This window comes from Dendrobates tinctorius, unplaced genomic scaffold (genome assembly GCF_039654945.1).
Source record: "Dendrobates tinctorius isolate UK_male_01 unplaced genomic scaffold, ASM3965494v1 ptg000116l, whole genome shotgun sequence".
Lineage (NCBI taxonomy): Eukaryota > Metazoa > Chordata > Amphibia > Anura > Dendrobatidae > Dendrobates > Dendrobates tinctorius.
In genome coordinates this window covers 13,942,333-13,955,156 of record NW_027361784.1, presented here as the reverse complement: position 1 = coordinate 13,955,156, position 12,824 = coordinate 13,942,333, and the positions used below count along the sequence as shown (strand labels likewise).

The following is a 12,824-nucleotide window of genomic DNA, read 5'->3' as shown; positions in this document are numbered from 1 at the left end:
TCCTTTAACTGACATATTAATACTTTTAGTATATTAAAGCGAACCTGTCAGCAGTTTTGGCCGATATAAGATATGGCCACTGCCATTCAGGGCTTATCTGCTTCAATCTATAGTGCTGTAGATAAGCCCCCGATCCGACCTGAAAATTAAGAAAAATAAGTTTTATTATACTCACCAGGGAGTGGTCCGGTCTACTGGTGTCACAGGTCTGGGTCAGGTGCCTCCCATCTTATTGCGTTGCCACCCTCCTGCTTGCTTCATGGCTCCCTGGCATTGCGTTCCTGTGCAGGCACACTTCTCTGCCCTATTGAGGGCAGAGCAAAGTACTGCAGTGCGCAGGCACCGTGAAACATCAGAGAGGCCCAGTGCTGGTGCACTGGAAGAATTTCATCCACTTTGTCAGAGCTTGACAAAAATGCTGTGGTAAAGCAAAAGTTGCAACATTTTAGCACAGCCTTGCAATGTGCCAAAACTTTGTGACTCTTCAAAACTTTTTGCACTTCAATTCTGATAATTAAGATTCAATGAATCAAGCCCATTGTCTTTAATAAACTTTGCAACGTGACCATGGATAAATACCAAGCTAGATACTTATCTACATACAGCTGTTTTGGGATGTTTGCCCCTTCATCTTTGTACAGTGTGATGTCCTTCAGGCAAAGGATATAGTATAACAAATTCCGGCACTCAAAAGAAGCATATGCAGAAGAAATTTATTTGTACAACAGATTCTCCCAAAATTATGTGATGTTTCGGTCTACAACTCAGGCCTTCATCAGACTAGAGGTATGGAGATATATGTGAGCATGGAAAGTTCATGGAAGGCAGCCACAATAAGTAGCAATATTCTCCTTTTTTTGGGAAGGGGAGAGAGATCAAGGTCTTGGGACAAAGGGAGGAAGTCCCTGTGAGCACATAGTCAGGCATCTACGCAGCGCTGGCAGGGGGCTGGGTCACCCCGTGGTAAAAGTCCTGCAGGCAAAGAGAGGAAAGTTCTCATTCTCTAAAATGAGACCAGCCAAGTATATTGTCTTACAGGCAATGTTTCATGGGAGGAGAAAATGCACATTAGTTCTCTTCCAAAATGAGAGTGTCAGATTTGCAATTTATTCTTGGACATGTTGCATGGCTTGTTTAATCCTTTACCACATATAGTTACATATAAGGTGGGCTACCCTTGTTTAATGAGCTCGCAACTTTTCCGGCACCTGTCAGCTGATTTGAACAGCTGACAAGTGCCCGTAACAGCCGCGGGCGGAATCGTGATCAATCTCTGACACCGACATCTAACATGATCGTGCTTTAAAGCGTGTCCCTAATTCCACCCATCGACGCCCGTGTCACATAAATATGGGTCACCGATGGGTTGGCATGCCAAACTGAGATTTGCGACAGACCCCTGTGGTTGTCATTGATGGATAGCCCAGCAGTCATAGCTCATAGCAAGTGATCATTTTAGCTACATAGAGCAGGGATGAAGCCCTGCTTTGTGTAGCACAAGCGATCGGATGATCACAGCTTCTAGTCTCCCAAGTAGGCTATTGAAGCAAGTAAAAAAGTTTTTAAAAATATTTAAAAAAAATCTAGAAGTTCAAATCACCTCACATTCGCCCCATTCAAAATTAAACAATTAAAAAAATATACATAATTGGTATTGCTGCATTCAGAATTGCCTGATCTATCAATATATAAAAATTATTAATCTGATCGGTAAGCGGTATAATGAGAAAAAAATCGCCGGAATTATGTTTTTTTGGTTGTCGCAACATTGTATTAAAATGCAATAAAGGGCAATCAAAAGATCGTATCTGCAATAAAATGGTGTCAATAAAAGTGTCAGCTTGGCGCGCAAAAAAAGGTCTCATCCATCTCCAGTAGCAATCTTTCCTAGTTGCTTCTTGCAAGATCATTTCTCTCATTCTGAAAAAGATCTAATGTCTTTGCATCTTTTTCTCCCATGAAGCTTTGCCTGTAAAACTTCATACTGAGTTGATCTCTTTATGGAAAACAAGCACTTACTAATACTTTCAGAAGCTACTGTAATACAATTTTCTTGGCTACTGTACTTCTTCCTAACTTTTTTCTACTTTTCCACAGAACTACGGAGCAGTTCCTGTGGAAACCCAGGTATCCCACCTAAAGGTGTCCTGTCTGGTACAAAGTTTGATGTTGGAGAAAAAATCCGGTACAGCTGTGTAACAGGATACATTCTGGATGGTCATCCCCAGCTTACATGTATAGCAAATTCAGCTAACACAGCATCATGGGATTTTCCAGTTCCCATATGTAGAGGTATGTTGGATCTTTGCTAATTTATGGTTATTGTGTGCTGTGCAATCCACTACTCTAATTAGTCTGAAAATAAAAGGTTATACTTAGATGTTCCCATACAATAAAGTCCTACATGATAGATAAACAGTATGAACATACAAAAGTGGAGGATGTGGGACTAAATTTAAGTAAGAATATATTCAACTTAGAAATAAATGTCTGTCACCAGCCACATTCAGATGTCAGGGTCTCTTGTGTTCCTGCAGAACTTACAACAGAACAGTGTGTCCTTTGTTGACATTTCATTAGTATCATGGGTAAAGGGGGCTGGCTGGCTTATTCCATTAGTGAAGCCAGTCTCCCTTTTTCACAGTCAAAGACGGAAATTAGTTAATTTGCAATGGAAAGAATAACATTAGGCAGTCTGCATTGTGTGAAATGAGGAGTTTTAGAGATTCAGATAAGATTTTCATTAGTTCCAATAATTTTTGGCACCTTACTCAGTGTCAAAAAACCAATGACATTTGTTTTTTTTTACCTTGAGAACGATGCTGGTTCAGAGCCGAAACGCGTTTGCACTAAGGATCCCGTTACACATAGCGACGCTCCAGTGATCCCGACTATGATACGACCTGGTAAGGATCACTGGTACGTTGCAACATGGTTGCTAGTAAGCTGTCAAACAGGCAGATCTACTCAACGACGAAGAAACAATACGGCGATCCGTATAATGACCTCGGCGGTCGTTGGTACCTTGACACACAGCAGCTATTCTGACGACTCAGACCTCGATAGGTATGCTTCAGCGTTGCCTTTTCCATGCCCCTCTCCTCTGATTGGTGGCCAATACTGCGCTATCACTACATGGTTTGCTTCAGCATCCCTCTCTGAGTCTCTAGTGCACTATTTATTCGTGGATCCACAGTCAGTGACATGGAGTCGCCAGTGCGTTATTATTCATGGATTTCGCTATGCGGTTTGCTTCAGCGTCCCTCTTTGAAAACCGTATAATATGATCCACAGCACTCAGGAGCAAAGGATGGAAGCGCTACTACGTTGTCTTCTTTTATGATGAGGTTGCCCAATCATAGAATGATAGCACAGTAGTGGCCACCAATCAGAGCTGAGGGGGTGTTGAAAAGACAAAGCAAAATCACGCCTGCGTCCCTGAGTTCTGAGTCACCAATGAGGTCGCTCGTCGTTGTTATTAGTTATAAACCTAGCACTCAACTTTGGTATATTCAGAAGAATAATTCTTCTGAATATATCAAAGTTGAGCGCTAGGTTTATAACTAATAGCTACAAAGTTTGGGAACCTAACCTTTAGCACCATCACTTTAGTTGTGCACACGGTATTTTTTGTTTCTCGTCATTCTTATGGCGTCAAATACAGCGATGCATGCTGGCCAGCGGGACACCAATGATCAAAAAATGGCCTAGGACATTCGAGCACGATCAGCAATATCGCAGCGGGGGGCCAGTCGCTGCTATGTGTCACACGTAGCGAGATCACTGGCGAGGTCGCTGTTGCATCACAAAACCTGTGACGTTTCAGCGATCTCGCTAACGATCTCGCTATGTGTGAAGTTCCCTTAATGAAAACCTTATCTAAAGCTCCTTTAGTGGTATTTTTTTAAACGACGCTGCCCTATTGTGTGGTGCACTTTTGCCCCTCTCTAGAGTTCTTCAGAAATTAGTCAGTTGACATAGTTGTTGAAAGCCAGGACTCTTCCGCCAATCTCAGATGACCTGCAGATACAAAGTGCTGAAACCGGGAGTGAAGCTTCCTGCACACAGGAGTGATGCAGTTATCTAGAGCCTGGGAAATATTTGTACATATCAATATATTAATATTAATGACGTTTGTAAAAAAGCGGGTATTTTCCATGTTTATATAGCACCTTTAAACCATGAAGTGTCTGACTCCAAAGTGACCAATATAAATTATTACACATATCAAGGAAACATTTTTGTTGTGTTACATATTCTGACTTTTTTCTTTTTTTCTTTTGGTAAAAAAATAATTTTTTTTTATAGATATCTGTATAGTGCAGCATTTTGCCATTTTAGTGCACAGGACATACTCACCCTATCAGACTTTTAGATTTGTGATATATACTGTGAATATATAAAAGTCATTTTGAAAAATCTTCTTGTCTTTAAATGGCACTGTCAGTGGAAAAGGAATATAAATAGAACGATTTTGACAGACTGACATTTCAAGACTATTATACATCCAGTTCCTTTTATTTTTTACATTTTATTTGCTGTTGCTGCTGTCAGGCTAAAGTCAGAAAGTAGACAACAACTTCTGTTGTTTCAGCTAAACACTTGTAGCCGTGTAGCTGCTCTTTCTGTAGGACAGATTGTTCCTGGCATATTTAATATTGTCTAAATTGGAAATCCACAAAATGAAGTCCACCAATCATTGACTTCATCTAAAATTAATTTCTTTAGTTGAAGAAGCTTTTCATATCAAATGAATATAATGACAATTACTATCACAATAATAGTGGCAGCTGGAATATTTAAAGTAAAAGTGTCAATGATTGTATCACCTTTCTGCTTTATAAAATAATAAATGAAATACATTGTGGTTCATTTTATTAGGATGTGAGGTCAACTTTCATCTATGTATACTCCAAGTTCAATAAGTATCAGTATAGTCTTCTGTAAAACAGCCGTATGCTTCTATTACTGATATTCAGAATTGGCTTTTCAATAGATGCAAAGTTGCATAATAAGTGGTTGACTTAACATGATAAATAGTTAAAATTGCAAAGTGCTTGCCAAAACAAAAAAAATTCAATCTACTTGTTTTGAAAATATTTTCTGTTTTCAAGAATGAAGGATTTTTTTATTCTATAGCTTACTGCTCAATGCATAGGTTTCAATCCACCTCTGCAGTCTATCAGCAGTATCCTGTCTCCTAGGCAGGTAACGCACTTCCAAGATGTTTACTGTAAAGCCTACAAGCGGTGCTTTGAAGCTGGCAACATAGCCAAATCCAGCCAGCTTCAGTACTTCTGTAGTCTTTTGATAGCACACAGGAAAAACCTCTTCGACAAGCATACCGTAATATGGGAGATGTGGGTATCCTGCACTGAAAGTTGTAGAATCAAGAAAAGCCAATGAACAGCATGTGAAGAGTAGTGAGATTTTATCTCTATTCATTTCAAAGTACACAGATTTCTTCATCAGGAGTGAATCTTGATGGTACTCACGATGAGGAAGTCAGAGTACTTTGAGACACCTAAATATTAAAACGCACTATTCCTCACATGCCATGCATTATATTTTCTTGATTCTACAACCAGATGTCCAGTATACCCCCATGTCCCATTAACACTAATATAAGTTCCTTGCTCCTAGTAATATACTCACCAGCCGCCATCGTCTTCTATTTTTGGTGCCGCTCTGGTCATGTTCTTCTAGTTGTGACCTCTCAAATCGCGCCATTGTTTTCTGGGCAAGCCGCAGGTCACTTCTTTATGTAAGCCTATGAGAGCCAGAACAAGGCCAGAATAAGGCCCTCATAGACTTAAATTGAAAGTTCATGCTACATTGAAGTTGCAGTCTCAAGATGGCACAGCAGTAGAGTTGAGCGAGACGGGTCGATCAATTTGAAAAGTCGCCGACTTTCGCAAAAGTCGGGTTTCATGAAACGAAACCCGACCATAGCGTGCGGTCGACCACAAGGTCGGCGACCAGAGCGCCAAAGTCGCATTTCAAAACATGCTTCCAGCGCCCTTTTTCAGCCAATGATGGAGGACGCACACTGTGGGCAACGCGATGACATAGGCATCGGTCACCATCATCTTTGAGAAGGGCATGCAAGTGATTGGCTTGCTTTGTGTGGCTTCACAGGGGCTATAAAAGGGCGTGCACGCCGACTGCCATCTTACTTCTGCTGATCTCAGAATAGGGAGAGCTGATGCTTCTGCTGATTCTGTAGGGAGAGCATTAGGCAGGGAAGAAGATACAAAAAACTGCTTCTGCTGCTAGCGATTTTGCCTGTACAACACAACAGTTAGTGTGCAGTGCAAGGGGAGGCTATATTTTGGTGCATTCAGCTCTGTTGGTTATTAGGCTGCCTTATAAGGCTCCCTGATAGCTGCATTGCTGTTTTCACACTGCTGTGCAAACTGCTTTTTTTAAAAGCAAAAATACTTTTCATCCTCTTTTTTGCCCAGTTACCAAGCGTTCATTTTTCCACTTTTGTGTGCAGCAGTCCTGCTTATTAGGCTCCCTGCTGCCATACTTGGGACTGAGAGCATCATTGTCAGCTTGCTAAAATCTCTTGGGAGATTCAAATTCTCCCCAGTCCTATATAGACATTTTATACACCATCTAATTTCAGCCTGTTATATTGAGGTGTAATCTACACTGGGCCTGAGATAATAGTTCAGTGTCCTCAAATCTGTAGGGAGATTCAAATTCTCCCCAGTCCTATATAGACATTTTTTACACCATCCAATTTCAGCCTGTTATATTGAGGTGTAATCTACACTGGGCCTGAGATATTAGCTCAGTGTCCTCAAGTCTGTAGGGAGATTCAAATTCTCCCCAATACTATATACACATTGTACCTTGTTTTACAGTACCATATTGCTGGTGGTATTTTGGGTACATTTAACCAAAAATGAGGAAGTGTGTTGGAAGAGGCTGTGGAAGTGGGCGGGGGTTGCGAGCTGGTAATGATGGTGTTGGTGGTGGTGGTGGATCTGCTGGTAGTGGCAAAAACACAATAGCACCTAATGCAGGAGGTGTTGAGCCTGCATCATCATCTGGCTCCACAAGGCCTCGAAGGCTCCCTTTTCTGGTAGTAGGTAAACCGCTTTTAAAGCCAGAGCTTCTGGAACAAGTTTTGGCTTACATTGCTGACACAGCATCCAGCTCTATTACCTCCTCTTCTGAACTTACCAAAAATAAAAGCACTGAGTCGTCATTGGAGGCTCATGGTCAGGAACCACACCTTTCCTTGTGTCTTCCATAGTAGGAAGAGTGCAGTGTGGCACTTTTTTGAACAAAATCCTAATGATTAGGTAAATGTTATCTGTAAGAAGTGTGCAAAGACCTTTAGCTGAGGGAAAAACCTGAGAAATTTGAATACCAGTTGCATGCTTAGACATTTAACCACCATGCACTTGCAAGTGTGGACGGACTACCAAATCTCACGTACCACATGTGCAACTGCTCCCAATGAAGGTAGTCAGCAACGCTACATTGTTTCCCCCACTTTTTACTCTTTGACCTGTGACGGGGACAGGGGGGCACCCTCTACGTCTGGAGCAAAAAAGGTTTAAGCATACTCACAGACGCGGATTCTTTACTGTAAGAGCAGTGAGACTATGGAACTCTCTGCTATACGATGTTGTAATGAGTGATTCCCTACTAAAATTTAAGAAGGGACTGGATGCATTTCTTGAAAAGTATAATATTACAGGGTATATACACTAGTTTCCTTAATATTGCGTTGATCCAGGGAGCTAGTCTGATTGCCCTATGTGGAGTCGGGAAGGAATTTTTTTCCCCAATGTGAAAGCTTACTGTTTGCCACATGGGTTTTTTTTGCCTTCCTCTGGATCAACATGTTAGGGCAGGTTAGGATAGGATATGGGATGAACTAGATGGTAACTATGTTACTATGGTACTATGTAAGCCCACCGGTTAGCACACCAGCAGCAGCAAATGTTGAGGTGTCGTCGCAAGGCCAAAGCAGTCAGGGAATCACAATGTTATTGCTACGAAAGACTGAATCTAGGCCATCAGAAAGAACAGCAACTCCATCACCATCATCAACCCTATCTCAGTCCACCATGTCCACTGCTAGTTCCACCATATGCAGCTCTCAAGTCCAGCTCACCCTACCAGAGACTATGAGTAGGACAAGAAAGTATTCATCCTCTCATCCACATACACTGGGTTTGAACGCCCACATTGCCAAACTAATCTCGATAGAGATGATGCCCTACCGGTTGGTTGAAAGCAAAGCTTTCCGCGAACTCATGGCCTACGCAGTACCACGCTATGACCTACCCAGTCGGCACTTCTTTTCTAACAAAGCCATCCCAGCCCTCCACCTTCATGTGAAAGACCGCATTGTCCATGCACTCAAGCAATCAGTGAGTGGAAAGGTGCACCTCACAACAGGTGCATGGTCCAGTAGGCATGGCCAGGGCCGATACGTGTCCATCACTGCGCACTGGGTTATTGTGGTGGATGCAGGGTCCACAGGGGACAGCGGCGGTGGGACAGTGCTGCCTAGCCCACGGTATAGGAAACAGTTGGGTGTAGTCATTCGACCCTCCTCCTCCAGAAGCGAAAGCTCGTCCACAGAGCGCAGTCGCACGAGCACTCCATCCGCAGCTACCAGTGTTGCACACTCGGTGTCCCACTATCGAACAGCTAGTGGTAAGCGTCAGCAAGCTGTGTTGAAGATGATGTGTTTGGGCGACAACAGGCACACCGCGGAGGTACTGGCCGACTACTTGCAGCAACAAACTGAGTCATGGCTGGGCAGTCTACATCTTGAGGCTTGCAAGGTAGTTAGTGATTATTTTGTGGCAGCCATAGCCCTTTCAAAACTCTGACACATAACTTGCCAGGCTCACGCCTTGAACCTAGTGGTGCAGTGCTTCCTCAATAATTATCCAGAGTTAACAGGCCTGCTCGAGAAGGTCCGAAGACTCGCACATCCGCCAGTCGCCCGTACACTCCAGTCGTATGCAGAAGCTGCAGCGATTGCTCCAACTTCCCAAGCACCGCCTAATTATCGACGTTGCAACAAGGTGGAACTCCACCCTGCACATGGTTGAGAGGCTGTGCGAACAGAGGCAGGCTGTAATTCATTTGTGGGAGGATACACGGCCAGGCACTTTGAGGGCAGACATGGAGTTGTCGGGTGTGCAGTGGTTGAAGCTGAAAGACCTCTGTAAAGTCCTTCAGTGTTTTGAGGAATGCACACGGCTGGTAAGCGCAGATGACGCCATCATAAGCATGAGCATCCCACTTATGCGTCTGCTCATGCAAACTTTGATGCACATTAAGGAGCAGGTGTCTGCAGCCGAGGAGGATGAGGAAGAAGAGGAGGGAAGCCTTGATGAAAGTCAGCCATTGTCTGCTCCGGGACCTCTCCTGGACAAGGTGGACGAAGAAGTGGAAGAGGAGGAGGAGGATGATGATGGGGATGATTATTTAGGGGAGGAGGATGCTTCTCGTGGGGCAAGAGAAAACGTTGGCGTGGCAAGATCTAGTACAGGGTTTGTGCGTGAGGGATGTGGATTTGCCAGAAAGTGCTCCTCCACTCAGCACTCGCAGTGTATCATTGACACCTGGAACATTGGCCCACATGTCAGATTATGCCTTGCAGATCCTAAAAAGGACCCCCGCATTGCCAAAATGATGAACGATGAGATGACGACTACTGGTTGGCCAGCATCCTGGATCCACGCTATAAAGGCAAATCCCAAAACATGATGCCACAGGAGAACCTTGACCTAATATTCGCTAACAAACAAGCAACTCTGGTGAACCGTTTGTTTGAGGCATTCCCAGCACACAAAATGGTTCTCCAACGAGCCGTAGGGGGCAACATGGAAGAGGTGTTCATGGTGCACACATCAGAAGTGGCGTTGGAGACAGCAGTTTCATGACAATGTTGTGGACTGATTTTTCAAGTCCCGCTTACACGACTGGTAATACTGCATCGATTGAAAGTGACAGGAGACAGCAGTTGTCAACTGTGGTTACAAACTACTTTTCCTCCCATATCGATGTTCTCCCTCACAGGTCATTCCTCTTTGACTATTGGGCCTCTAAACTGGACGCCTGGCCTGAATTAGCACAATATGCCATACAGGAGCTCGCTTGCCCTGCTGCTAGTGTGCTATCGAAAAGAGTCTTCAGTGCTGCTGGCTCAATCCTGACAGAAAAAAGGACCCGTCTGTCAACCCAAAATGTTGATGATCTAACCTTCATTAAAATGAACCATGCATGGGTTTCAAAGGATTTTGTCCCACCTTCCCCTGATGACACATAGGTTGCCAGAAAAATTTATTCGCTTTTGTCATCCTCTTCCTCGGACTTCTCCAATTCCTCCATTTGCAGCTGCTGAATGTCCAACATCAACATATGCCATTTTTTAAACCTCCCTAAGGCCTCTTTCACACATCAGGTTTTCGCCGTCAGGCGCGATCCGGCGCTTTTGACAGAAACCGGATCCGGCGAAATGCAATGCCGGATCCGGTTTCCCCCCCATTGACTTGCATTTGCGCCGGATCGCGCCGGATGGCCATGCGTTTCATCCAGTTTTCGCCGGATCCGGCAATGTGTCGCGATCTGGCGTCTGGAAAAAACGGTGACTGTAACGTTTTTTGTCTCCGGCGAAAAAGCTGGACACGCCGGATCCGGCGCGTCCGGCTTTTTCACACAATGAAAGCCTATGAGCGCCGCAATGCGCCGGATCCGGTTTTTTGGTCTGAGCATGCTCAGTAGCTCTGCCCACAAGACATATATAAAAGCAAGACAGTGGGACCCACAGCCACACCCAACATGCCACCCAAGAAAGCAACCAAGCGAAGCAGGAGAAGGCAGGAGACCACTGCAGCACCATCCGCACCACCACCACCCCAAATGGAGCAGCAAATAGAACATGCTGAGGAGGGGAGGCCAGCAGCAGATGAGAGACGGTAATTATCAAATAACCCATTCCTCCAAACTAGGGCTATTGAATATCAAGATATTCATTGGCCCTTTGTTTCTCTTTATTCAACAGCCGCCCAATAGATGCAGCAGCAGCAGCAGCAATGGCAGCAGCTGGAACACCACCCACAGGCATGGAGTGTGGCCACCAGGAAGACAGCACATCATCTTCTGGGAGCCCTCCCTCGCATCGTCAGCGTTTGACGGTAAGTTTTTATTTCCAAAATCCATCTTCTCTGTAATATATGTCTATTCATTGCCTTTTATTTCAAAACAGGAATCACAAGATGAAGAGGAGCTCCCAGAAGAAGAAGGAAGGGGTGGACAGACACCTGGAGTGGGCTCACAATTGGTAAGTTTTTTGCATCAAACGCAGAAACACAACATCACACTACACACAACACATAGAAAACAATGTTCTGCAGACCACACACAGCAAACAAATGCCTACATCCAAAGACATAACATTTTTTGTTTTCTTCTCTAGTCTTCCCAATCTGGTGCTTGGCCAAGAGGTCCTCGCAGTGCCTCCCAGGGTCGTCGGCGACAGCAACGCGGCGGTCACCAGCGTGTAAGTATAAATATTTTTGCTTTTTTTTTGCACTTTTTATTTCATTTCTTTTGTGGAGGCTAATTATGTTATTTTTGTCTTTTTCTTTAACAGCCTTCACAGTGTGCTCCCGACTCTGACGGTGAGGATGGAGGGATTGATGTGGACCGCCTCATCGATCTCGTCAGAGAAAGGGAGCCGCTCTGGAATATAGCTGACCGCCGCCACGCTGACCTGATCGTTACCCGACGACTCTGGGAGGAAATCTGTTCGCTCCTTGTGGGCCGCTGGGAGGACCTCGAAGCTCGGGCCCAGATTAAAGAGTGTAAGTATATACAGTACCGGTTGCTTGATGTAAACCAGTGTTTCCCGAACTCCAGTCCTCGTGGTCCCCACGGATCATGTGTTCAGGATTTCTATTTACTATGGAAATCCTGAAAACATGACCCCTGGGGACCATGAGGACTGGAGTTTGGGAAACACTGATGTTGTATACTAACCACTCCTTTCTCGTTTCAGGGAACAGAATTGTGAATCGGTGGCGGTCTGTGAGAGATCGTTTCAAGAAGGAGTTCAATAAAGAGATGCGGGCCCCGAGTGGATCTGGAGGACGCAGGAGCAAGTACAAGTACGCAGAAGCCCTGTCGTTCCTCCGGGAAACAATGGTCACCAGAAGGTAAATATTACACACCACATGTGAAAAAAAATGTTATATGTAAATTTTTTTTTCAGCCAGGGCCATACCATGTCAGTATTTTAATTGTTTTTTTTCTCTTTATTCCACAGCACGGTGAGCAGCACTCGGGAGCCGGCAAGATTGGACCCTTCTGAGGCAATCCCTGAGGAGACCGGCACCGAGGGACACTTCGACCGCCCCGGTACATCTGCACCTTCCCAGCCTTCCCACACATTCGACCCATCTGTCCCATCCACCAGCACAGGAGCATCGTGGCCGCCTACATTACATGAAGCTGCTGGTGAGGAGATCGCTTTCCCTTTACCCCACCCTTCTGCCCCTGCCACCTCTAGTACACCTGCGGGTACTGGGCGGCAGCGGCAGAGGGGTCAGGAAAAGACTTATGCGCCAGAGTTCTTGCATCTGAATGCATCTTTCCAGAACTGTCTAAAAGTCTTGTCAGAGCAAATCTCCGCAGGCTATCAGCAGATCAACTCCAGCATTCTGGAGGTGAAGACACTTCTGCAAACCATGCATTCAGAAGCAAGATCTTCGCCAAACCACACCTTTTTCAGGTCTGTTGTGGAGCGCATGGAAACGCTCTCTCCTGCCCAGCAGATGCAT

The 12,824-nt window shown here is 44.7% G+C and overlaps 1 protein-coding gene across 8 annotated transcripts in view; it reads left to right on the top strand.

Moving 5' to 3' along the window:
- CSMD3 (CUB and Sushi multiple domains 3) overlaps positions 1 to 12,824 on the top strand; it is a 1,871,449-nt gene that overhangs the window by 494,351 nt on the left and 1,364,274 nt on the right. For all 8 annotated transcript variants that reach the window (XM_073590214.1, XM_073590213.1, XM_073590210.1 and 5 more), the window contains exon 4: positions 2,098 to 2,292. In XM_073590214.1, the coding sequence (XP_073446315.1) occupies positions 2,098 to 2,292 (195 nt within the window). The remainder of the gene's footprint in view (positions 1 to 2,097; positions 2,293 to 12,824) is intronic.